Source organism: Nilaparvata lugens, chromosome 14 (genome assembly GCF_014356525.2).
Source record: "Nilaparvata lugens isolate BPH chromosome 14, ASM1435652v1, whole genome shotgun sequence".
In the NCBI taxonomy this organism is placed as follows: Eukaryota; Metazoa; Arthropoda; class Insecta; order Hemiptera; family Delphacidae; genus Nilaparvata; species Nilaparvata lugens.
The window spans coordinates 20,069,228-20,094,621 of NC_052517.1; the positions used below are offsets into that span (position 1 = coordinate 20,069,228).

The 25,394-nt window shown below is 36.1% G+C and overlaps 2 protein-coding genes across 4 annotated transcripts in view; both read right to left on the reverse strand.

Moving 5' to 3' along the window:
* The window catches only part of LOC111048908 (late secretory pathway protein AVL9 homolog), a 30,996-nt gene extending 19,435 nt beyond the window's left edge, over positions 1-11,561 (reverse strand). For both annotated transcript variants that reach the window (XR_005572908.1, XM_039441002.1), the window contains exons 1-4: positions 11,373-11,561; positions 10,125-10,328; positions 8,204-8,459; positions 2,719-2,908 (exon numbers count right to left, since the gene is read on the reverse strand). Coding sequence is in view for 1 of the 2 variants with exons in the window: in XM_039441002.1 (XP_039296936.1) it covers positions 2,719-2,908; positions 8,204-8,459; positions 10,125-10,328; positions 11,373-11,456 (734 nt within the window). In the remaining variant the exon portion in view is untranslated. The remainder of the gene's footprint in view (positions 1-2,718; positions 2,909-8,203; positions 8,460-10,124; positions 10,329-11,372) is intronic.
* Positions 11,562-15,048: 3,487 nt separating this feature from the next.
* Positions 15,049-25,056, reverse strand: LOC111048901 (protein deadpan-like). 2 transcript variants are annotated; one of them, XM_022334882.2, is made up of 3 exons: positions 23,834-25,056; positions 22,525-22,620; positions 15,103-17,666 (listed from the first exon to the last, which is right to left on the reverse strand). In XM_022334882.2, exons 1-3 carry the CDS (start codon positions 23,963-23,965, stop codon positions 15,975-15,977), a joined length of 1,920 nt encoding a protein of 639 aa, XP_022190574.2. In that variant the 5' UTR covers positions 23,966-25,056; the 3' UTR covers positions 15,103-15,974. The 2 variants fall into 2 exon arrangements, with proteins under 2 accessions (XP_022190575.2, XP_022190574.2); XM_022334883.2 differs by lacking the exons at positions 22,525-22,620; positions 23,834-25,056 and adding an exon at positions 19,224-20,266 and having other exon boundaries at positions 15,049-17,666.
* Positions 25,057-25,394: the final 338 nt, after the last annotated feature.

A 25,394-nucleotide genomic window follows, 5' to 3' on the forward strand; every position in this document is an offset into this window, starting at 1 on the left:
CAAATGGTGACACTCAGACCAGTCGATTCTAGTCTCCGCGACGTCACCATTTCAAAACACATGCTCTCCACTAGAGTCCAGTCTCTTCTCCACCTGAGTCGCATAAGTGTGAGTTGAAAGAAGGGCACATGCATACAAGGTTTTTGGAAATTTTGAATTTCAAGGATAATATAAAAGGAAAAGGAGCCTCCTTCATACGCCAATATTAGAGTAAAAATCAGACTATAGAATTATTCATCATAAATCAGCTGTCGAGTGGATTATAAATTGAATTCCATGACGCAAGCAATTCAATATCTAATTGTAACTTGGTGAAAAATCAGCTGCTGTGTGGACTATTAATTGCATGCAATTTTTATGCACTATTGAATGAACTATTGATAGCATGCAATTAATAACCAAAATAACATAGTTTTGTCACTCGACCTTTCTCTGCTTTGAACTCGGGCTGACCTGTTGCCAGTATGTCTTGAAGGAGATTAGCTTTTGATGTTAGCATTTCTGATACACCAACCCCAACAGCCATTAGCCGTTTTCACTCAGATATCTCGCCGACACGACATACAGACAGGATTTACTCTGATGGACAATATAAGAGGAGGCTGTGGTTTATAACTGCGCGAGGTCTACTTTTCACAGAACTACTAATAAATAAATAGATGATATACTGATGTACAGTATAAGAGGAGGCTGCGATTTATAACTGCGCGAGGTCTACTGTTCACAGAACTACTAGTAATATTGTATTGATAAATAAATAGATGATATATATACTAACTGTATGCAGGCAGACTGGTAGAGTCCATGTTGTATCATGTGAGGATGTAGAGACAGGAGGGTGAGGATGGTGGCCGACAGGGGTCGCACTGGTGACTTGTAGAAAACCACGCGACGTTCCAACAGCAACAGTTTGAATAGTAACAGTGCCTTGTGACGCCAATGCAGTACCAAGTCACGCACTGACAGACCTGTGACAAGTAACCGTGACAAGTAACCGTGACAAGTAAGCGTGACAAGAATAACTGTGACAATAAATAGCCGAATGCAAGCAAGAGTACAGACCTGCATTAGGCAACCTTGACAAGTACAGTCCGGGTCCTGTAGCTTTTCCTATCGGCGGAGGGCCACTAGAATACAATACCATAGAGAAACAATAGCGTAAGTAGATATCCCATGGTATAGGGAATTTATGTCGCAACCTTTACTGTTATCTCAAGCCGATTACTGACGATTATTGTCAATTCTTACTGTTTTGTTGGTGTGATAGTGTATGAACGACACAATTTGAGAGACTACCAGCGTCACACAGCTGCATAGGAAAGAACTATGTGAACTATCAGCTTGGGATAACAGTAAAAGCTGCAACATGAACGCCCTATACCATGGCATATCTATGCTATCGTTTCTCTATGACAATACTACCCAAACAAAAACATCCAACATTTTTCAAAATATATCTTTCATAAGCAGCAGATGCTCTTTTTTACCATCTCAAAAGCAACGTGTTACATCCGAAAGATACACAAGGAGCTTTAATATATCTTCCCATAAGTAACAGATGCTCTTATGTATCTTCTCAAAAGCAACGTGTTAATTCTGAAAAGATACACAGGGAGCTTTAATGTATCTTCCCATAAGTAACAGATGCTCTCATGTATCTTCTCAAAAGCAACGTGTTAATTCTGAAAAGATACACAAGGAGCTTTAATATATCTTCCCATAAGTAACAGATGCTCTTATGTATCTTCTCAAAAGCAACGTGTTAATTCTGAAAAGATACACAGGGAGCTGAAGTAGTGAAAAAAGCAAGAAAGAGGTAAGGTCGAGAGACTGGAGTCGTACGATTTAACTCGAAGTAGTGTAAGTTGAGCCTTGAGCAACTTAGCCTTAGGCGACTCAGGTGGAGAAGAGACTGGACTCTAGTGGAGAGCATGTGTTTCCAAATGGTGACACTCAGACCAGTCGATTCTAGTCTCCGCGACGTCACCATTTCAAAACACATGCTCTCCACTAGAGTCCAGTCTCTTCTCCACCTGAGTCGCATAAGTGTGAGTTGAAAGAAGGGCACATGCATACAAGGTTTTTGGAAATTTTGAATTTCAAGGATAATATAAAAGGAAAAGGAGCCTCCTTCATACGCCAATATTAGAGTAAAAATCAGACTATAGAATTATTCATCATAAATCAGCTGTCGAGTGGATTATAAATTGAATTCCATGACGCAAGCAATTCAATATCTAATTGTAACTTGGTGAAAAATCAGCTGCTGTGTGGACTATTAATTGCATGCAATTTTTATGCACTATTGAATGAACTATTGATAGCATGCAATTAATAACCAAAATAACATAGTTTTGTCACTCGACCTTTCTCTGCTTTGAACTCGGGCTGACCTGTTGCCAGTATGTCTTGAAGGAGATTAGCTTTTGATGTTAGCATTTCTGATACACCAACCCCAACAGCCATTAGCCGTTTTCACTCAGATATCTCGCCGACACGACATACAGACAGGATTTACTCTGATGGACAATATAAGAGGAGGCTGTGGTTTATAACTGCGCGAGGTCTACTTTTCACAGAACTACTAATAAATAAATAGATGATATACTGATGTACAGTATAAGAGGAGGCTGCGATTTATAACTGCGCGAGGTCTACTGTTCACAGAACTACTAGTAATATTGTATTGATAAATAAATAGATGATATATATACTAACTGTATGCAGGCAGACTGGTAGAGTCCATGTTGTATCATGTGAGGATGTAGAGACAGGAGGGTGAGGATGGTGGCCGACAGGGGTCGCACTGGTGACTTGTAGAAAACCACGCGACGTTCCAACAGCAACAGTTTGAATAGTAACAGTGCCTTGTGACGCCAATGCAGTACCAAGTCACGCACTGACAGACCTGTGACAAGTAACCGTGACAAGTAACCGTGACAAGTAAGCGTGACAAGAATAACTGTGACAATAAATAGCCGAATGCAAGCAAGAGTACAGACCTGCATTAGGCAACCTTGACAAGTACAGTCCGGGTCCTGTAGCTTTTCCTATCGGCGGAGGGCCACTAGAATACAATACCATAGAGAAACAATAGCGTAAGTAGATATCCCATGGTATAGGGAATTTATGTCGCAACCTTTACTGTTATCTCAAGCCGATTACTGACGATTATTGTCAATTCTTACTGTTTTGTTGGTGTGATAGTGTATGAACGACACAATTTGAGAGACTACCAGCGTCACACAGCTGCATAGGAAAGAACTATGTGAACTATCAGCTTGGGATAACAGTAAAAGCTGCAACATGAACGCCCTATACCATGGCATATCTATGCTATCGTTTCTCTATGACAATACTACCCAAACAAAAACATCCAACATTTTTCAAAATATATCTTTCATAAGCAGCAGATGCTCTTTTTTACCATCTCAAAAGCAACGTGTTACATCCGAAAGATACACAAGGAGCTTTAATATATCTTCCCATAAGTAACAGATGCTCTTATGTATCTTCTCAAAAGCAACGTGTTAATTCTGAAAAGATACACAGGGAGCTTTAATGTATCTTCCCATAAGTAACAGATGCTCTCATGTATCTTCTCAAAAGCAACGTGTTAATTCTGAAAAGATACACAAGGAGCTTTAATATATCTTCCCATAAGTAACAGATGCTCTTATGTATCTTCTCAAAAGCAACGTGTTAATTCTGAAAAGATACACAGGGAGCTTTAATGTATCTTCCCATAAGTAACAGATGCTCTGTTGTATCTTCTCAAAAGCAAATGTTAATTCTGAAAAGATACACAGGGAGCTTAATGTATATTTCCACAAGCAATAGGTGCTCTGTTGTATCTTCTCAAAAGCAACGTGTTAATTCTGAAAAGATACACAGGGAGCTTAATGTTTATTTCCACAAGCAATAGGTGCTCTGTTGTATCTTCTCAAAAGCAACATGTTAATTCTGAAAAGATACACAGGGAGCTTTAATGTATATTTCCACAAGCAATAGGTGCTCTGTTGTATCTTCTCAAAAGCAACGTGTTAATTCTGAAAAGATACACAGGAGCTTTAATGTATATTTCCACAAGCAATAGTGCTCTGTTGTATCTTCTCAAAAGCAACGTGTTAATTCTGAAAAGATACACAGGGAGCTTTAATGTATATTTCCACAAGCAATAGGTGCTCTGTTGTATCTTCTCAAAAGCAACGTGTTAATTCTGAAAAGATACACAGGGAGCTTTAATGTTTATTTCCACAAGCAATAGGTGCTCTTTTGTATCTTCTCAAAAGCAACATGTTAATTCTGAAAAGATACACAGGGAGCTTTAATGTATATTTCCACAAGCAATAGGTGCTCTGTTGTATCTTCTCAAAAGCAACGTGTTAATTCTGAAAAGATACACAGGGAGCTTTAATGTATATTTCCACAAGCAATAGGTGCTCTGTTGTATCTTCTCAAAAGCAACATGTAATTCTGAAAAGATACACAGGGAGCTTAATGTATATTTCCACAAGCAATAGGTGCTCTGTTGTATCTTCTCAAAAGCAACGTGTTAATTCTGAAAAGATACACAGGGAGCTTTAATGTTTATTCCACAAGCAATAGGTGCTCTTTTGTATCTTCTCAAAAGCAACGTGTTAATTCTGAAAAGATACACAGGGAGCTTTAATGTATATTTCCACAAGCAATAGGTGCTCTGTTGTATCTTCTCAAAAGCAACGTGTTAATTCTGAAAAGATACACAGGGAGCTTTAATGTTTATTTCCACAAGCAATAGGTGCTCTTTTGTATCTTCTCAAAAGCAACGTGTTAATTCTGAAAAGATACACAGGGAGCTTTAATGTATATTTCCACAAGCAATAGGTGCTCTGTTGTATCTTCTCAAAAGCAACGTGTTAATTCTGAAAAGATACACAAGGAGCTTTAATATATCTTCCCATAAGTAACAGATGCTCTTATGTATCTTCTCAAAATCAACGTATTAATTATGAAAATATACACAGGGAGCTTAATATATCTTCCCATAAGTAACAGATGCTCTTATGTATCTTCTCAAAAGCAACGTGTTAATTCTGAAAAGATACACAGGGAGCTTTAATGTATCTTCCCATAAGTAACAGATGCTCTTATGTATCTTCTCAAAAGCAACGTGTTAATTCTGAAAAGATACACAAGGAGCTTTAATATATCTTCCCATAAGTAACAGATGCTCTTATGTATCTTCTCAAAAGCAACGTGTTAATTCTGAAAAGATACACAGGGAGCTTTAATGTATATTTCCACAAGCAATAGGTGCTCTGTTGTATCTTCTCAAAAGCAACATGTTAATTCTGAAAAGATACACAGGGAGCTTTAATGTATATTTCCACAAGCAATAGGTGCTCTGTTGTATCTTCTCAAAAGCAACGTGTTAATTCTGAAAAGATACACAGGGAGCTTTAATGTTTATTTCCACAAGCAATAGGTGCTCTGTTGTATCTTCTCAAAAGCAACATGTTAATTCTGAAAAGATACACAGGGAGCTTTAATGTATATTTCCACAAGCAATAGGTGCTCTGTTGTATCTCTCAAAAGCAACGTGTTAATTCTGAAAAGATACACAGGGAGCTTTAATGTTTATTTCCACAAGCAATAGGTGCTCTTTTGTATCTTCTCAAAAGCAACGTGTAATTCTGAAAAGATACACAGGGAGCTTTAATGTATATTTCCACAAGCAATAGGTGCTCTGTTGTATCTTCTCAAAAGCAACGTGTTAATTCTGAAAAGATACACAGGGAGCTTTAATGTTTATTTCCACAAGCAATAGGTGCTCTTTTGTATCTTCTCAAAAGCAACATGTTAATTCTGAAAAGATACACAGGGAGCTTAATGTATATTTCCACAAGCAATAGGTGCTCTGTTGTATCTTCTCAAAAGCAACGTGTTAATTCTGAAAAGATACACAGGGAGCTTTAATGTATATTTCCACAAGCAATAGGTGCTCTGTTGTATCTTCTCAAAAGCAACATGTTAATTCTGAAAAGATACACAGGGAGCTTTAATGTATATTTCCACAAGCAATAGGTGCTCTGTTGTATCTTCTCAAAAGCAACGTGTTAATTCTGAAAAGATACACAGGGAGCTTTAATGTTTATTTCCACAAGCAATAGGTGCTCTTTTGTATCTTCTCAAAAGCAACGTGTTAATTCTGAAAAGATACACAGGGAGCTTTAATGTATATTTCCACAAGCAATAGGTGCTCTGTTGTATCTTCTCAAAAGCAACGTGTTAATTCTGAAAAGATACACAGGGAGCTTTAATGTTTATTTCCACAAGCAATAGGTGCTCTTTTGTATCTTCTCAAAAGCAACGTGTTAATTCTGAAAAGATACACAGGGAGCTTTAATGTATATTTCCACAAGCAATAGGTGCTCTGTTGTATCTTCTCAAAAGCAACGTGTTAATTCTGAAAAGATACACAAGGAGCTTTAATATATCTTCCCATAAGTAACAGATGCTCTTATGTATCTTCTCAAAATCAACGTATTAATTATGAAAATATACACAGGGAGCTTTAATATATCTTCCCATAAGTAACAGATGCTCTTATGTATCTTCTCAAAAGCAACGTGTTAATTCTGAAAAGATACACAGGGAGCTTTAATGTATATTTCCACAAGCAATAGGTGCTCTGTTGTATCTTCTCAAAAGCAACGTGTTAATTCTGAAAAGATACACAGGGAGCTTTAATGTATATTTCCACAAGCAATAGGTGCTCTGTTGTATCTTCTCAAAAGCAACGTTTTGCACTCAAAAAGATACACAGGAAGCGTTAAGGAGTTAGGTCCTTTTAGCAAAACACAGCCTATCAGCTGACATTCGTTCAAGATGCTCTTTCCATTGTTGGTGATACGTTGCAACTCTCTCATTCATGAAGAATGTCTGTGTGTAGGGAGCTTCCTCCATCTAGGGATCTAAGGTCTCTGAAGCCTCATGTTTTCGCAAAGCTGTGAATATCACCCCGTGAACCATACCTTGCCTATATGCTATTTCAAAGTCACCGAGGCAAAGTTACGGGACGCGTACTGAACTGTGACAAGAAATAGTAAGAATACAAGTGGAAGAAGGTGGCATATTGACACATAAATGCGAGAGGTGGAGGCCACTGGTTACAGTAACTGTGACTAGTAACCGTGACAAGAAATAGCATAGAGAAAAGATAGCATAAGAAGATATGGCTCCCATATGGTACTGATACCCCATGGTATAGGGCGTTTATGTTGCAAATGTGAGTGTTAACTGAAGCCGATAGTCGTAGTAGTTGTTTTTGGTGAAGCTATGTGACGCTGGTAGTCTCTCATACTGTGCCCTTCTTACACTCTTAACAACACACTAATAATAGACAGTGTATAGGGTGTCTATGTTGCAAATGTGAGTGTTAACTGAAGCCGATAGTCCTAGTAGTTGTTTTTGGTGAAGCTATGTGACGCTGCTAGTCTCTCATACTGTGCCCTTCTTACACTCTTACACTCCCAACAACACACTAATAATAGACAGTGTATAGGGTGTCTATGTTGCAAATGTGAGTGCTAACTGAAGCCGATAGTCCTAGTAGTGTTTTTGGTGAAGCTATGTGACGCTGGTAGTCTCTCATACTGTGCCCTTCTTACACTCTTACACTCCCAACAACACACTAATAATAGACAGTGTATAGGGTGTCTATGTTGCAAATGTGAGTGTTAACTGAAGCCGATAGTCCTAGTAGTTGTTTTTGGTGAAGCTATGTGACGCTGGTAGTCTCTCATACTGTGCCCTTCTTACACTCTTACACTCCCAACAACACACTAATAATAGACAGTGTATAGGGTGTCTATGTTGCAAATGTGAGTGTTAACTGAAGCCGATAGTCCTAGTAGTTGTTTTTGGTGAAGCTATGTGACGCTGGTAGTCTCTCATACTGTGCCCTTCTTACACTCTTACCCGATCAAAACAGTAAAAATCGACAATAATCGGAGAAGAAATTTGCAACATAAACGACCTATACCATGGGATATCTTCTTAAGCTATCTTTCCTCATCACCGTAAATGATACAGTATCAACACAATATGTTACAGTTTCTTTCACCTCAACTTGATAATTTGATTTCACCTCAGCACCATAATTTGATACAAAACTTCTAAACGTTGAATGAATTCTACAAGCCATGGCATATCGTCTCACCAACAAAGGCCTGGCCCTGGTCCCAGCTATCACAGCCATCCTGATGATCATTGAGCTTGTGACTGATGCAGGCATTGAGGTGATGGAAGGTGTCGGCGAGCAGCTGCACCTTGGAGAAGTCGCCCTCGTCGAAGTAGGCGTGAGTGATCAGCGCCATTTTGACCTCGATCTGACCGTAGAGCGGAACACGGCTGAGAACGCAGACCGCCTTCTGCACGGTGCCGCGGGTCATGTCGGCCGTCCGTTTCTTCAATTTCTGTCAACAGAAAACACACAATTTTCTTTAGATAAACAAAATTCATTCAAGAAAAAACAATTATTGACCGAGCGAAGTGAGGTCTAAGATTCAAGTCGACGGTTTGGCATTTCTCTTAATGGGCCCGTTCTGTGTACATGGAATGTGGTAAATTGTCCGATTCACAATTTACCAAGTAAAAAGTTCCACGTTCCATGGGAGGAATTTTGACAGATTCTGTTCCAGAAACCTGTTCCAGTTCCAAAATCCTGCCCCACAGTCGAAGTGTGGTAGATTGTCCGACCTGGTACAGTTCCAACTATCTGACATCTCATTGGTCTATTATTGTAGTCTGCTTGCTTCTCTACGCATGCGCTGATAGTTTTTCATGAAATTTGACAGGTATGTTCCTTTTTTAATTGCGCGTCGACGTATAAACAAGGTTTTTGGAAATTTTGCATTTCAAGGATAATATAAAAGGAAAAGGAGCCTCCTTCATACGCCAATATTAGAGTAAAAATCAGACTATAGAATTATTCATCATAAATCAGCTGACAAGTGATTACACAGATGTGTGGAGAAGCCAGTCTATTGCTGTATTTCCATAAGGTCTATAGTTTTAATCAGGTACTTGTGTATGAGAATACTGCGTGAGGTCTACTGTTCACAGAACTACTAGTGAACATTACCACTATACTTTACATTAAAGCTCACACTTACGTCACTATTCAAGTGAAAACGATCATCAACAATAAAGTGACGTCCACGTCATATGCAGTGAAGTCAGCACCTGATTGAATTGGCATAGATAGAAGATAGAATGAAAAGATATTCCATGGTATGTGTCGCTTATGTTCCAAATTTCACTGTTAATTCAAGCCGATTACTGTCGACTACTGTCTATTATTAGTGTGTTGTTGGGAGTGTGAGAGTGTAAAGGTGCGTACAGATATGCGCGCCGCGCAATTCACTTTTAATCAGCTGATTATATCTGTATTTTTACAGAAACGGTAAGATACAGATACAAAAAGCTTGGCATCAGCTGATTGAAAGTGAATTGCTCATGTTCGCGGCGCGTAAATCTGTACACACATTGAGTGTGTCACAGTATGAGAGACTACCAGCGTCACATAGCTTCACCAAAAACAACTACTAGGACTATCGGCTTCAGTTAACACTCACATTTGCAACATAGACACCCTATACACTGTCTATTATTAGTGTGTTGTTGGGAGTGTAAGAGTGTAAGAAGGGCACAGTATGAGAGACTACCAGCGTCACATAGCTTCACCAAAAACAACTACTAGGACTATCGGCTTCAGTTAACACTCACATTTGCAACATAGACACCCTATACACTGTCTATTATTAGTGTGTTGTTGGGAGTGTAAGAGTGTAAGAAGGGCACAGTATGAGAGACTACCAGCGTCACATAGCTTCACCAAAAACAACTACTAGGACTATCGGCTTCAGTTAACACTCATTTGCAACATAACGTTCCTTCACCATGGCATAATCTTATGCTATCTTTTCTCTATGCTATTATTTACTATTTTGAGCCCAAAAAAACATGACTATGGGATAGTTTTGAGTCCAAAACACTACAGTTGAGGATATTTTTGAGCGCCAAATCAGCCCAATCACTCCTAAGCTTTTGAGCAATGAATACTTGAGCTTTTGACCCACCTCGACCGGTATCTGCCTGAAGCAGGAAATGCCGAAGACGGTGCGGTGTGGGTCGGAGAGAGAGGGCAGATGAAAGAAGGCGGTGTCTTCCTCGTAGTTGTGGGATCCGTCGGGCAGAGCCAGGGTGGGCAGGTACTTCCAGCCGGCCGGGCATTCCGAGTCATCACTGCCGTCCGGGTTCAGAGGTGGGAACGAGTATTCAACCTGTGGAATAAATTAAGTTATCAATTAGCAGGAATGATAGATAAAGTGGAATCTATTATAGTGAGGTCCACGTTATAAAGTCAGCATCTGATTCACATTTGTGTTGCTATCCTTGTCTATCATTATTTTTCCCCAAGTCCGTAGGGTTCCCAAATTATTAAAATATTATTTTTGTAGTTTATAATAATTTTTCATTATTTATTCATGTTTTTGCATTAATTTATGTGTTTTTTTTAGCTGGTTTGCATCCACGAAAGAAGGAAGAAAACTGAACAAAACCATAGTTACCAGTGGCCACTATAGGAAGAGATGTTGGTCAGTAAAATTCATCCATTCATCAATTAATTCATTCTTTCTTTTGCAGGCACATAAATAACTCTACAGTAAGATTTATGGAAGTGAGTATCTGATCAAAGATAAATCGGACTGGTAAATTGTGGTACGGTAGCCTATATACATATAGTGAAGGTTTTGAGGTTATGTTGTAGGAAAATACACTGATATTCAATTAATAGTGCATATTTTCTTATGAGACTATTGTACCCATGTTTTGATAGAGAACCCTAGATGTTAGATACAATTTCAGGTGTGTGAAATAAACTTCAAGATTTATTTTGGTTGTAAAATGAGAGTTGAGGTGGCAAATGTAGTATACTTTTAAACTGTAGAATACAATTGAAATAAGATAGACCTACTCTTAGCACGAATTATAACATCTAATTCAAATAAGGGTTTAAATTTCTCCACTTTTCCTGCTATTCGGTTTCATATATCTTATCTAAAGGGGCGTCATCCTTCCTGTTTACAGTGATGATAACATTCACAAAAGAAAACTTGCAAAATCTGAACAAGTTTTGATTTGTGACTCAGTTTTCTTTATTTTACCCAATATCTTGTAAAAATGAGAAGGAATATTGATTGGACGGTTTGATTTATGTTGATTATTAGTTTATAATTGATAAATATATTGAAATAACAATTTATTTGACAATTTTCAACTAAAAACAAAACTAACCAAACTTTTAGTGTCAGTAAATTACTCACCTGGCAGCCTTTTTTATGATGAAAACCAACCACCAGCACATGGAGAACTGGGTTTTCTGATTTATTACGATCGTTTTCATCCATCGGAATATAAATTTCAATAAATCATGAACGATTTATGACAAAAATAATTGTAAACAATCATTACAGTCTACATCAACGAAAATTTAGGAAACAGAATATAGCATAAATGGTTCTAGTAGATAAATAGAGAGGTTGGATCTGGTGATTGCTGTAGTTGTCTGCCACCTAGCGACAAAAAAGTGAAACTCTTGGAAGCCTCACTATAGTGAGGTCCACGTTGTAATGACATTGTTTGATTAACATTGGTGTTGTTATCATTCATTGTCTATCTTCTCTATACTTATAAAAGGCTAAGCCCCGACAGACTGAAATCACACCACAGCCCAAACTACTGAGCCTAAAAACTTGAAATTTTGCACAATTGTTTATGGTAGCCTGAAAACATCCACTAAGAAAGGATTTTCAGAAATTTTCCTCCCTGAGGGAGCTAAGCCCCCCCCCCAACATTTTGCACTTTTTAACCGCTCATTGCACAGCAAAGTCATGAGGAACTTTTTTGTTCAGCTACGAAAAAAAATTATATCCATGCAGAAAAATTTCGATCAGGAGCACAGGGGGGTCCAGGAGATGGAATTTTTCGAAAATTTTGATGTAAAATCACACTACAGCTCAAACTAATTGTCCTACAGACTTGAAACTTTGCACAAATATTCTTCAAACATGCTAGACGTGCACTAAGAACGAATTTTGAGATATTTTGCCTCTAAGGGTTTCAAAGGATGAAAAAGGATCATATTTAGTAAGGTTATGAACATGGTAAGGTGAATGCCATATGGAACTGAGATAATTGACACATGATATTCTAACATATGTTATAATCATTGGAAAGCTTAAAATAATTTTATCAATCAGCTGATCGAATTTAATTTTCCATGAATCGAAAGCGCTAGCTTGCCACGTGTTTGTTCCATTGTTGTATGAGTCTCATACATTCCGATTACAACAGAGCACAGATATTTTCTTTGGTTAGGAGTTTGTTGATAATTCTTTTTTTCAAATTTTATTGCAAAAAAATCACATTGAAAAATTTCTTAATAGACAACAAGATTACAAAAACAAGATGTCAAACATAAACCTATATTCATTTGTAGCATGGCCAGAAAAAGACAAACTTGAGTACTAGCCGTGAGTTCATTCAATATAACTCATATTTTTGTGTTAATATTTTGTGAACAAGAAGTAGGAGTTGATGAGAGATGTGAGTAATATCTTTTATTTGATCTAAATGGTTATTCATATTGTAGTAGTCCGGGTCACTTCAATTAAAGTTTTTTATTTTGTAGCTAATAAGTGTCATACGTATTGATTGTCCATAATGTAAGTGATTAAACTAATCAAAATTAATGGCTTACTGGTCCTTCACAGAATTTATAGTATTCCTGGTGATTGAGCCTGTCTTTTTTTAGTGTTGAATATTATTTATTAATAATAAAGCTTTATTTACAACTAGCTTACCTGGCGAACTTTGTACCGCCAAAAATCAATGTACACTTCACTTTATTTGGTGAATCATGAAATTTATCTGACAATCAATATTTTCATTCACATCTAAATACGAACTTCCTATGTGCTTAGTATTGCAGCATTCATTATTCCCAAAACATATTCTTCTCAATAAATTGGTAGTAATATCTAACAGTAGAGTGTTGAATTAAAAAAAAATAGATAGGATAAATTAGTTTTTCAAAGATGAGTTCAATGTTTTCATAGTAGTTGATTGTCAATAGATGGTCCAGGAAATATGCGATGTACGATGAATCATCACCAGGAATTACATATCCTTTCCATCTTCCATTTTAGGATTTTCAGGATGGAAATAAGCAAAGCTAAATTCAAAAAAATTGTGAATTATCCTGACATTCTTCAGTAATAATAAATGCAATATGAACAACTCTCTTCCATGAGGTGAATAATTTTTTCCCAACATTTTCCGGTTACTCAATGATAGGGGAGTAATAATTATTATATTATTTGTATAGGTCTTCTAAGGAACCATTATCTACAGCTGGTACCAATCAACTACACTTCAACTCCAAACTACCGTTGTAATACCAGTAGCCTACACAATTTATCATAGGGTGGCGTGTTTATTACAGCTGGTAACTTTAGATGCTGAATCATATTATCTCAATATGATCTTGAATCATGATCATCTTTCCGTTCTTCGGTAGCCGCTAGGCCGACAATTTCGAAAACATAGGTCTGTAAAATAGATTAATAAATAATCATTATTAGCCACCCTCTATTAAAATTTCTGGTCAGAAACCATCCCCAATATTCACACAACATATTCCCAAAGTTTCATGCCGTTATGTCAAGTATTTTTCAAGTCATAGGGAACAAACACACAAACAGACATTCATTTTTTTATATATATAGAAGATTGAAGATTTCATTCGGCTCAAACAAAAACCTCTCTAAATGGAGGTAGAATGATAAGGTTGACAACTTTCAGTTCTGTTGTTTTAACTTTTTTTTTAATCACTTTCAAAAAGTTCATGTAGTACCTACTATTGTGTTTGAGACACTTCTGGCGCTATCATAGTTTCACAACTATTCTGTTCCACACTCCTATCTCTTGCAATCGTTAACCATATCTATAATAAAATAAAGAGTTGGCTTATACACGTATGGGATAGGAAAATTATGTTTGACGCATCACCACGTCTGAACTACTGGACTAATTAACTTGAAATTTTGCTTGTAGGCTAGATTCTTAATTAACCAAGGATGGTTATAGGCCTATTTTAAGTTCTTTTAAATTTCATTACGTCAAGTTTTCAGATTATCAAGTTTGAAAATAGTTCCTTGCGAAGCACGGGTTCCTGCTAGTTATTCTACAAAACAGATTGCAATATCCTTCTCTAGGTCTGCAACATTTGCCAAATCCGTTCTGAACAATGTAGAAATATATTAATGAATAGTTGTTATAATTTTTGTTTTTAATCTATCATTTTATTAATTTCAAAGAGTACCTACTATAATTATTTTTTATAAATAATTAATCAAGGGAGACAAACGGCAACGCAGCAACGCTGTAATCCTATCTTTAACGTGGTCTGTCCCTCATTTGATTTTCTGTAGTGAGGTCCATGTTATCAAGTCAGCACTTGATCAGCACTGGTGTTGCTATCCTTGTCTGTCATTGGACAAAGCAGATAGTGCTATCCTTTCCTAACTCCACAACTTTGCCAGATTTTTATTGAACCTCTTTGAAATATAATTATTGATTACCAGAAGATTCAATCTTAATTATGAACATTTATCATAAAATCATTGAAAACTACATTTTATTGCCGAATAAAATATAATTGATTATGATCAATGTGCTTGAGGAATCCCAGTAACATTTTGCTATTACATCAATAATTAACTGAGAAAACCTGTTTTATATTTTTAGAAGTATCATATTTGATCAACATTATTGAAAATATATAACTAATATTGTTAAAATACAAGACAATGAGAACTGTTTCTATTTTGTATTCTTTGAAAATAGAGGAAAAGCTATCAAAAATAACTTTTTAAATTCAATTTTCTTATATTTTGAAGATATCAAGGGAAATTGTTTAACAGAATAAAAATTGAAACATTCAAATTTTAACAATAACTTTATTTTTATCCTATTTGTAAAATTACAAATCATCATTTTTATCAAACATAATAAATAATTTCAAATCTATTTACATAGGCTGAAAACAATATGAAAGACACATAGTATAATAGAAGAAAAAAGAACAATAATTGAGAAAAATCTATCATCAATTTTCTCAATTTAAATTATTATATTTCCTAAATTAATAGAATGGACAGAATCAATAGAATTGATTAGAAACATGGTGATAACAATCATTTCAAGTTAATAGTGATGGAAATTGAAGAGTGAAATACAATAAAATTATCAAATAAATATGAAACATATTGTAATAAATTGAGGAATAGAATATAAGTTGAAATTTCTCATCCTTAACTAAGAGTGCAAATATAATGGACAATACATCAGCTATAGTGGACAATACAGTATACAACACTTCAGCTCAGCTGATACAGAAAATAGTTTGTTATTTGAAGCCAATAGTCAACAATCATAACTAACACATTAAAATAGGAACAATGAATAGACTATACAAAAAACAAAAACATCCAGAAATTATTGACTTAAACACAAACTATTAGTAAGTAACTAGTAAGCAAGCTATAGCTGTAATACTTGGGATTTGGATAAAGTTTTCCTTGTAAACATTGCTCTTTAGAACATTAAAATCATGAGATGATAAACTTTCTTAAAGAACGATATATATTTGAGATGAAATTGATCATCATGAACATGAAAAAATCAAGATCAGATATACTGAGAAAGCTTTAACCACTATAGAAGGCAGTAGAAACAAAAAATTGGCAACAATGAATTTATATAATTTTTACTGGCTTCATAACGTGAATCTCACAGAATTTCAATAAATGAAAACTGTTTGGCCATGGAAATCTATTTAGAAGATGGGCACATACTTTTAAACCCTACCAGGGCCTCCACATGTTCTCCTTACCACTAGCTTCTTCAGAACCACCATTTTGAACCACATCCTCAGCACTGCTTCTCTCTTGCTGAATAATCTGTGGTGAGAATGACTGCACCTCTTTCTGGCCCACTGGCTCACTGCTACTACCATTTCTGTACAGAAGTTCAGCCTCACCGCTACTACCATTCCTGCCAAAGTTGGCACTGACCTCCAAACGTCTCCTCTTCAAACTAGGCACAAAACCATTCTGGAACATTGGTGTAACGTTTTTGGAAAAGTTGATAGGTGTTGGCAAACAATCACTGTCGCTGACATTTCCTGTCAATCTCCTACTGGCACCTCTATTTAGATTTGTGTCTATGGTCAGAGGCAGACTGAATTCGGACATCACATTGGGGTCATTCATTGGCCTTTTCCCATACCTTCCCTCTTGTTGCCTACCGAAAGGTTCATGAATTCTCAGTGCATCCATGTAGGTGTACTCTGTCTGAGGTGGCCTTGATTTCATGCTATCTTGTGCCTGACTACTACTAAACCTGCTAACATCATCAGCAACATTCTTGGGGAAATCTGGGTAGGAGAATTTGGGAACATCCTGATGTTTTTGGGAAGGATTGTGGCTGACATCCTTGTGATCAATGATGGTTTTGGTAGACAAAATTTTCATGAGGGTAGATGGTTCTGGTACCCTGTTATCCTGATGTGTGTAGTGGAAGGTATGTTTGTCCTGAGGTATGCCTTCAAGCTTGGGAGATGTTTCAGTAGATGGTTGAGGCTGATTGTTTTGAGGAGACAAATTTGATGATGTTGATGAGTTGAAGGATGATGATGAAGGATCTGGACCACTATCAGTCAACTGCTCAGATGTGGATGACACTTCTGGAGACATGTTGTTGATGTTTGGGTGATGTGGCATGGTTGCTTGCCTCTCAGCACTGCTGGATGACACAGGAGACACAAGTGATGATGTTGGACTTGTGGTGCATTCTGAGGCATGCTTGTTGACTGCTGTGAATGCACTGGGATGTGAGTCCAGCCGGAGAGTGTCAGGAAGTTTTTCAGAGGACGTTGTCGACACCTGGTTCAAACCGCAGTGTTGATGCAGCCCCATATTCGTGTTGAGGTCCAGCATTTTAGTATTGTAGTGTCCCACATTTGGCATCATTTTGGTATCATAGTGTCCCACACTGGGTGCCATTTTTGAATCAAAGTGTTGTATGTTGGGAGCCATATTTGTATCCTGGTGACCTTGGCCCACTTTTGTGCAATGCTCAGCCAGCTGGAAGAATGGCAGAACGTTTCCAGGTAGTGATTGTGCATCGGGCACCAATAATGCCAAATCACCATTGGGTAGCCGGCTTGGGATGAGTCGCAAACTTGCTGAGATTGCATTAACACTGTTGTTGTTGTTGTTGTTATTTGTGTCTTCGCTCCTAGAGGCTGGAATGTTGGAAACGCATGATGACAGATGTGCTGCCAGTCGTCTACGCACTCCAGGGCTGATTCCCTCCAGGCTGTCAATGTAGTTGCTGACCTCACTGGCACACTCCTCGAAGCCACCGCGGAACTTGCGCAGAACTGCTGGGTCAGCAATCATGGCCGTCGACAGCTGTCGCTTCTGAACGTCTTGGAGGTGTTTGACAGTCATCTCCAGGATGTCTGCTTTCTCGAGTTTTGAGTGTCTTGCAGGCTGAAACATCATGATTTCAGTTAGTTGTGTTCTCATTTTGTCAAGTTTTAAATTTATCAAGTTTACATTTGGACAAATTTAAAATTTGACAAGTTTTTATCTAACAAGTTTTTTGTCAGTCAAGTTTCAAATCCCTCAAAAATTTCCATTTTTTGAAGTTTTGAATTTATCAAGTTTTCATTTGTCAAGTTTTCAGTTCATCAAGTTCTCATAAAGTTTCCATTTTGTTAAGTATTAATTTTGTCAAGTCCCTAGTTCATCAAGTTCTCAGTAGAATGAGAGAAAAACATTAGTTTACATTGATTTCTACTGCATATAAGTCTTGTAATAATGTCGATATTGGTATCATCCTTAACAGAAGTTGGAAAGAATGATATTTCCAAAATGTCTGCTCCCATGAAATAATGTGTTGAACTGATTCAGACATGAATTGTGGATTCGAATTGCTGATGAGAATAGAACACAATGGATTTGAAATCCAGGTTTCTCAAGTTGAGCAGACAAGATCTTTAATTTTAATATTTATCCAGGAATGAAAGAAGTGATTTTTTCAAATCAATTCCACTTTTCAGAAACAAATTGAATCGAATCAAATGAATGAATATTAAAAAACATGAATGTCTGTTCATTGGAAAATCATAGTGAAGTAAATAATTGGTAGTGTAGGCCTACAAGAAACTTTTAATAGGCAAGTCTAAGGGCCAGTTTCCGAGCTCGGGATTTGGCTAAGTTCTAGACTTTAAACAGCTGGTGTAAGAAAATTGGCTTTCCGAAACGGGGCGTAGTCGTAGTCATTGGCAAAGTCACGTTTGAATTAAATATCAAAAAACTAGGCAATTAAACACAAAATAAAATAAAGTGAAAATAGTGTAAAGTTTCAGCTATTTTGAATTATTTAGAAATGTTTAATTCCGTCAAGGAAAACGTTTCTAATTGTAGAAATGAGAAAATAAAAACTGCGACTACTGTTATAAAAACTGCAACTACACCCCGTTTTGGAAAGCTAATTTTGTGACTCCAGCTGTTTAAAGTTTAGAACTTGGCTAAATCTCGAGCTCGGAAACCAGCCCTAAAGGTCATTACAAGACAATTTCTCCAATACACTCATGATTATTTTGAGTCGATAGATATCAACTGAATGCATCATAACGTTCCATTTTATAGTGAGGTCCAAGTTATTATGGCAGTGGAGAAAAATTGGAGAACTAGAGAATATATATTGCTGATTCTCTGCCTTGACATTGCCTTCTATAGAGGATAGCTGATACAGGTATCTTAACTGATCATCCTTGCTCGAAATAATCGATTACATTCAATCCGTCAAGAAAACTTATTCTTCAATGATTGAAGAATAATAAATATTTATAGTTGAGCTTAAATATTGTGTAAAGATTTCTAATTTACTGAAAACAGATCTGGTAACAGTGTGGAGGTGGTAGAGGATAGCACTATCTGCTTTGTCTAATTATAGACAAGGATAGCAACACCAATGTTAATCAAAACTGCCATTATAACGTGAACCTTACTATAGTATCTAATTGAAACAAACTGTGCTACCTTAATTATCCAATGACCATTGAATCGCCAAATCAGAGTGCAGTGGTTGTGGCTACATTTATCCATATTTTTCACAATAGAATTAATCACAAACTCAAAACAACTGGTGATAAAGAATGGGAGAACGGGAGAGGAGAAGGAAAACGAGTGAAGGAAAGAGGAGGAGAAGAAGAAGATGGAGAGGAAAAATAAGAAGAAGGAGAAGAGGAGAGAAATTAAAAAGTACAAACACTTTAGGGAATGAATTAGCTTGAATAGGCTCAAATAATGGGAATCAGAAATTAATTGAGAGTGTAAATTTTAGAAAATACAGAAGAAATACTGGAGGAATGGTGTAGCCACAATAATTGAGAATCAAAAAATTGATTGACAATGAAAATTTCAATATAATTATCACTCTAACTGTGTTATGACAATTGAGAGAATATTTAATGAGGTGATAATCCCGATTGATTGAAAAATAGATTGACCGATATACACGAAGTGATCGAAAATTGAAATAGTTTACAAAATCACAAATAAATTAGACCTGCAAAAACTGCTGTTTGTTTGATATTTTAATAAGGAATTTGAAGGGGGAATAGGATAGATATACTCATGGGTACTGAAGAAGTGATTGAAGGAACTGAGAAGGAAATAGGATAGATATACTAATGATTACTGAAAAAGTGATTGAAGGAATTGAAAAGGAGATAGCACAGCTACACTATACTCAGGAAGTGATTAAAACAATTGAAGATTGAAGTAAAAATTGAAGATTGAAAAAAGTTTGAGAAAATTGAATGAACGAGAACTCTCCAAATGAACAAAATACGATGGGATCACATACAGTGACAATTCAAGACTGAATTTGTAGACCGTAAATAAAATTTTGGAAGGACAAATTATGCTGAAAATAGACTCGAATTGCGTACAATAGTTTCAGAAATTAATTAACAACTGAGCTAAAAATAGACGCTAATTACGTCAAAACAAATAATATTACAAAATAATAGTGAATAAAATACTGTTCTGGAACATAAGTTTGTTTAGTATGACGTAGTCTGGATTTAGGGAGATTCAAGTTGAAATGTCTGAATTGGTTAAATGGGTAGTAGATCACAAGATATACTGACACTATAGGATTGAATGAGTATAGTGAGGTCCACATTATAATGGCAGTGGAGAAAGATAGGAGAACAACGTCGCCGATCCTCTGTCTTGTCAATGCCTTCTATAGACGGTAGCTGATTGATTGATTGATTGAGTACTTTATTTATGTAGATTACAATATATACTGGCTTATACACTTATATACAATAGCTTACAATACAGCAATATTATAGATGAATTTACATAATATAGACTAAGAAAATAATTATTGAACTGTATATGATATGAAAAAGTAATTTGTAATATAATAACTATAGATAATTATATTGTTATGCATCTACATAAATTGGCGGAGCTTTGGACATATCAATGTCCATTCTTTGGAACGAAGATTTGGAAAATTCTTTGGAAAAGCTGATACAGGTTTATTGATGTAATTTATTAACAGTTTATTCTCGTTTAAAATAATCAATTATTTTATTGTATTAAGCAGAAAATATATTTTTCAATAATTTCATAATCAACATGAAATATTTTGTTACAATGATTATTAATTCTACATTGTTAAAAGACGATCTGGCAACAGAGCAAAGCGAGAAAGAGATAGCGCTATCCGCTTTGTTGAATGATAGACAAGGTTAGCAATACCATTGCTAATCAAACACTGTCATTATAACGTGGACCTCACTATAGCTGTTTACAAAGAATGAAGATATTATAATATGAATATAGAGTCGATAAATTGTCGAGTTCAAGAATATTAAATAGTGTCAGTGACGTCATCAATTTATTCAGTGCGTAGTTTTTGTGCAAACAAGAATGATTATTGGTTAATTAATATTATAAACAAACTATTATCATAGGTGTTTTATGACGGTAGAGCGGTACTGTAATGTGATGGAGTCGTTTTGACTACTCTACTACCTAAGAGAGAGAGATAGAGAGAGAGAGAGTGAGTGTGTGACAGAGTTTGAAGGAGAGAGAGATATATAGTGAGTGAGGGGGAGAGATTTTGAGAGAGGGGTGGAGGGATAGAGAGAGGGATTGATTGATTGATTGAGTACTTTATTTATGTAGATTACAATATAATACTGTCTTATACACTTATATACAATAGCTTACAATACAGCAAAATTATAGATGAATTTACATGATATAGACTAAGAAAATAATTATTGAACTGTATATGATATGAAAAAGCAATTTGTAATATAATAACTATAGATAATAATTATATTGTTATGCATCTACATAAATTGGCGGAGCTTTGGACATATGAATGTCCATTCTTCGGAAAGAATATTAAAAATATCCTCCCCACTAACTCTCTACCAAAAGGGAGTGAGAGAGTTTGAGTGAGAAGGTGAGGGAGAGAGACATAGCGAGTGAGGAGGAGAGAATGTGAGAGAGCGGTGGAGGGATAGGGAGAGAGAGAGAGTGACTGATAAAGGGAAAAAGAGAAAGAGATCTACTCATCTGAAGAAGCAATAATGATCAAGAGTAGGAGAGAAAGAAAAAACAAAATAAGGAAATAGTGAGATAGAGAAAGAAAGAGTTAGATTGATGTGATTAGCAAAAAATGTAGAGATCAGGAGAACGATGGGGAAGAATAAAAAGAAGAATGTGTGGAGTTTGGATAAGAAGCAGGAGAGGATAGGAAATTGGAGAATCATAAGAGGTAAATGGAAGAGGGAAAGAAATATAGAAAGAGGAAGGGAACGTATAAGAAGAAGAAGAAGGAGAATTAGAATGAGTCGATAAATAAGGAGAAGTATAAGCATAAATAAAATATAGCTTAAATAAAATATAGCTTAAATAAAATATAGCATAACAAGATATGCCATGGTATAGGACCTTTATGTTGCAAATGTGAGTGTTAACTGAAGCCGATAGTCCTAGTAGTTGTTTTTGGTGAAGCTATGTGACGCTGGTAGTCTCTCATACTGTGCCCTTCTTACACTCCCAACACACTAATAATAGACAGTAGTCGACAGTAATCGGAGAAGAAATTTGCAACATAAACGTCCTATACCATGGGATATCTTCCTATGCTATCTTTTCTCTTTGATATCATCACAATATGATACAGTATCAACACATATGATACAGTATCATCTCAACTTGATACAAAACTTGCAAACATTGAATGAATTCTACAAACCATGAAATTGTCTTCTTATGCTATATTTTCTGTTTGAGTTCAACTCACGTCTTTTTTCATGGCGTCCAAAATTAGCGATTTGAGTTCATTGAGGCATCTGTTGATACGTGCCCGTCTCCGTTTCTCCATTATAGGTTTAGTGCTCTGGAAATAATTCAAAGAAATATACTGTAATTCAATAAGAACTCCAAGAATCTTTACAAAGAATCATACAATAATCTTGTCAAAGCTAGTACCATAGAGAAACGATAGCATAAGTAGATATGCCATGGTATAGGGCGTTTATGTCGCAAGTTTTACTGTTATCCCAAGCCGATAGTTCACGTAGTTCTTTCCTATGCAGCTGTGTGATGCTGGTAGTATCTCATATTGTGCCGTTCACACACTATCACTCCAACAAAACAGTAAAAATTGACAATAATCAACAGTAATCGGCTTGAGATAACAGTAAAAGTTGCGACATGAATTCCCTATACCATGGGATATCTACTTACGCTATTGTTTCTCTATGCTAGTACTTATTCACTCGATGTGTTTCTGTATTTTAATTGTATTTGCTTCAATAATTTTCGATATTTTCAGTGGTAATGTTTTTCAATTTCTATTCAATCATTTTATTTCAATTCTAAGAGTAGAACCTTCTATAGTGAGGTCCACGTTATAATGGCAGTATTTGATTAGCATTGGTGTTGCTATCCTTGTCTATCACTCCACAAAGCAGATAGCTCTATCCTCTACCACCTCCGCACTGTTCCCACATCGTTTTACAACAATGTAGTCATATTATTAATCAACAAAATATTTCTCCTTATTTTGGTCATTGAAAAATACATTGTCCTCGGGAATAAAATATAATTGATTATTTTAAATGAGGATGAACAGTTAATATTACATAAGATATACTAGTGTCAGCTATTCTCTATAGAAGACAGTGGAAAGGCTGTTTGCGTATCTTTCTTGACTACCATTTTAACGTGAACCTCACTGTTATAAAGAAAGGTATTGATTCATACACTGATCCATCTAGTTGACCGTACGCAGTGAGGTCTATATATTAACTCGGATTTTCTTTCGTCTGCCTGTAGGCCGATCATCATCTACTCTGAAGATAGAATTAATCAGACTATAGAATTATTCATAATCAATCAGCTGACAAGTGGATTATTCATTGCATGCATTACACAGTTGTCTGGAAAAGGTGAACAGGTGATACCAGATACTAGAACGGCGTGAGGTCTACTGTTCACAGAACTACTAGTAATAGAAATAAAAATTGATGATATAAATAAGTATTTTAGTTTTATGAGTAAATAAATAAAGGAAAAAAAATAGATGAAAAAATAGATATACAACTCACCCTTCTCAACTCCGCCTTGGTCATAGTATGCTGATAGCTATTCTGCATTCTATTGGGAAAACTGTACTCAGACTGGATTGGTTGGGGAAACTCGTCATCACAGTAATCCTCGTCGCTTTCCCCCATTTTCATTCAGGAAAAACAAACTTTTCCGAAATGAATTTTCACTTTATCACAACAAAAACACCTCTCCCTTCACAGTTTTTCCATTTTCTTGGTGGATCAATTCTACTTGCGGAGATACACTGAGATAGAATTTTACGTGGGTTGTATCAGAAGTAAGCTAGTTCAATTAGAGTAATTCAAATTTGAATTTTATTTGTGGTAAATCACTTGTCACATGGATTGATTTTCCAGTATTATAAGAATAAAACATTCATAAAATACCGATATCAGTGTAAAATAGTCGTCATTTTTCGAAGTTTTCAATCTGTAGAGAAACTGGACAACACTAGAGTAACTTTCAAAGGGCGTACAAAACTTGTAACAAATGAATAAATTAATAAATTTTTGAATATTGAACAACTGATCCAGCCAGAGTCGTAGACTGGTAACTGGTTTCAACTGATATTTCTGAGTATCCTTTTCAGTATTGTATTGTTAACACATCAGCGACATTTGTAGCACAGGAATAAATAAACAATTTGTTGAGTATTGAACAACTAGCTGGAGTTGTGAACTGGTTTGAACTGGTTTTGTTGATTATCTGTCGAGTATCCTGTTGTTACCACATACAATACACTTGTAACTATTAAATAAATAGATGAATAAATACATTTTTTAGTATTATGTTGGGTGTAGAACAACTGATTCAGCTAGACTCGTAGACTGGAAACTGGTTTCAACTGGTTTTATCCTATTTACCACAAGTCCTAATGAGTTCTAATATTACAACATTAACGGCACATGTAACAAATAAATATATAAATAAATATTTGTGTATATACTGTTGGGTATAGAACAACCGATCTAGCTGTATTCCTAGACTGGCAACTGGTTTCCGTAGAACAACCGATTTAGCTGTATTCGCAGACTGGCAACTGGTTTTATCCTATTTACCACAAGTCCTAATGAGTTCTAATATCACCACATAATCGACACTTGTAACTAAAAAATAAATAAATAAATTATTGATTATACTTTTGAGTATAGAACAACTGATTTAGCTAGAGTCGTAGACTGGCAACTGGTTTCAACTGGTTTCGGTCTAGAGCAGTGTTATTAGTAGCGCGGCTGGATACGAACTGAGTGTGTGGGAATTTCAGAGCTGTTATACTATGAGGGTTTGGGGTGAGAGAATGTTTAGGTTAGGGGTGGAAGGGGTGGGAATCAGAAAGAAAAAGTGGTAGAAGGAGAAGGGGCAGTGGCGGTAGTCGGAGCGGGAAGGTCTAAGAAGAAGAAGGAGAATAGTGAGTGTGGGAATTTGCGGGCTATACAGTGAATGAATGTGTTGTTAGAGAGAGAGTGAGAGAGAGAAACAGGTGTTATACTATGGTGTGTGAGTTAAGTGGGGTGAAGAAGAGATAGAAGAAGAAGACTAAGAAAAGGAGAGAGTGACAAG

Coding starts and splice junctions, on each gene's coding strand:
- LOC111048901 (XM_022334882.2), bottom strand. CDS start 23,965: ATGAAAATGGGGGAAAGCGACGAGGATTACTGTGATGACGAGTTTCCC. Junction 22,621..23,833: donor CCAAGGCGGAGTTGAGAAGG/GTGAGTTGTATA, acceptor AATTATTTCCAG/AGCACTAAACCTATAATGGA. Junction 17,667..22,524: donor TGGACGCCATGAAAAAAGAC/GTGAGTTGAACT, acceptor ATGATGTTTCAG/CCTGCAAGACACTCAAAACT.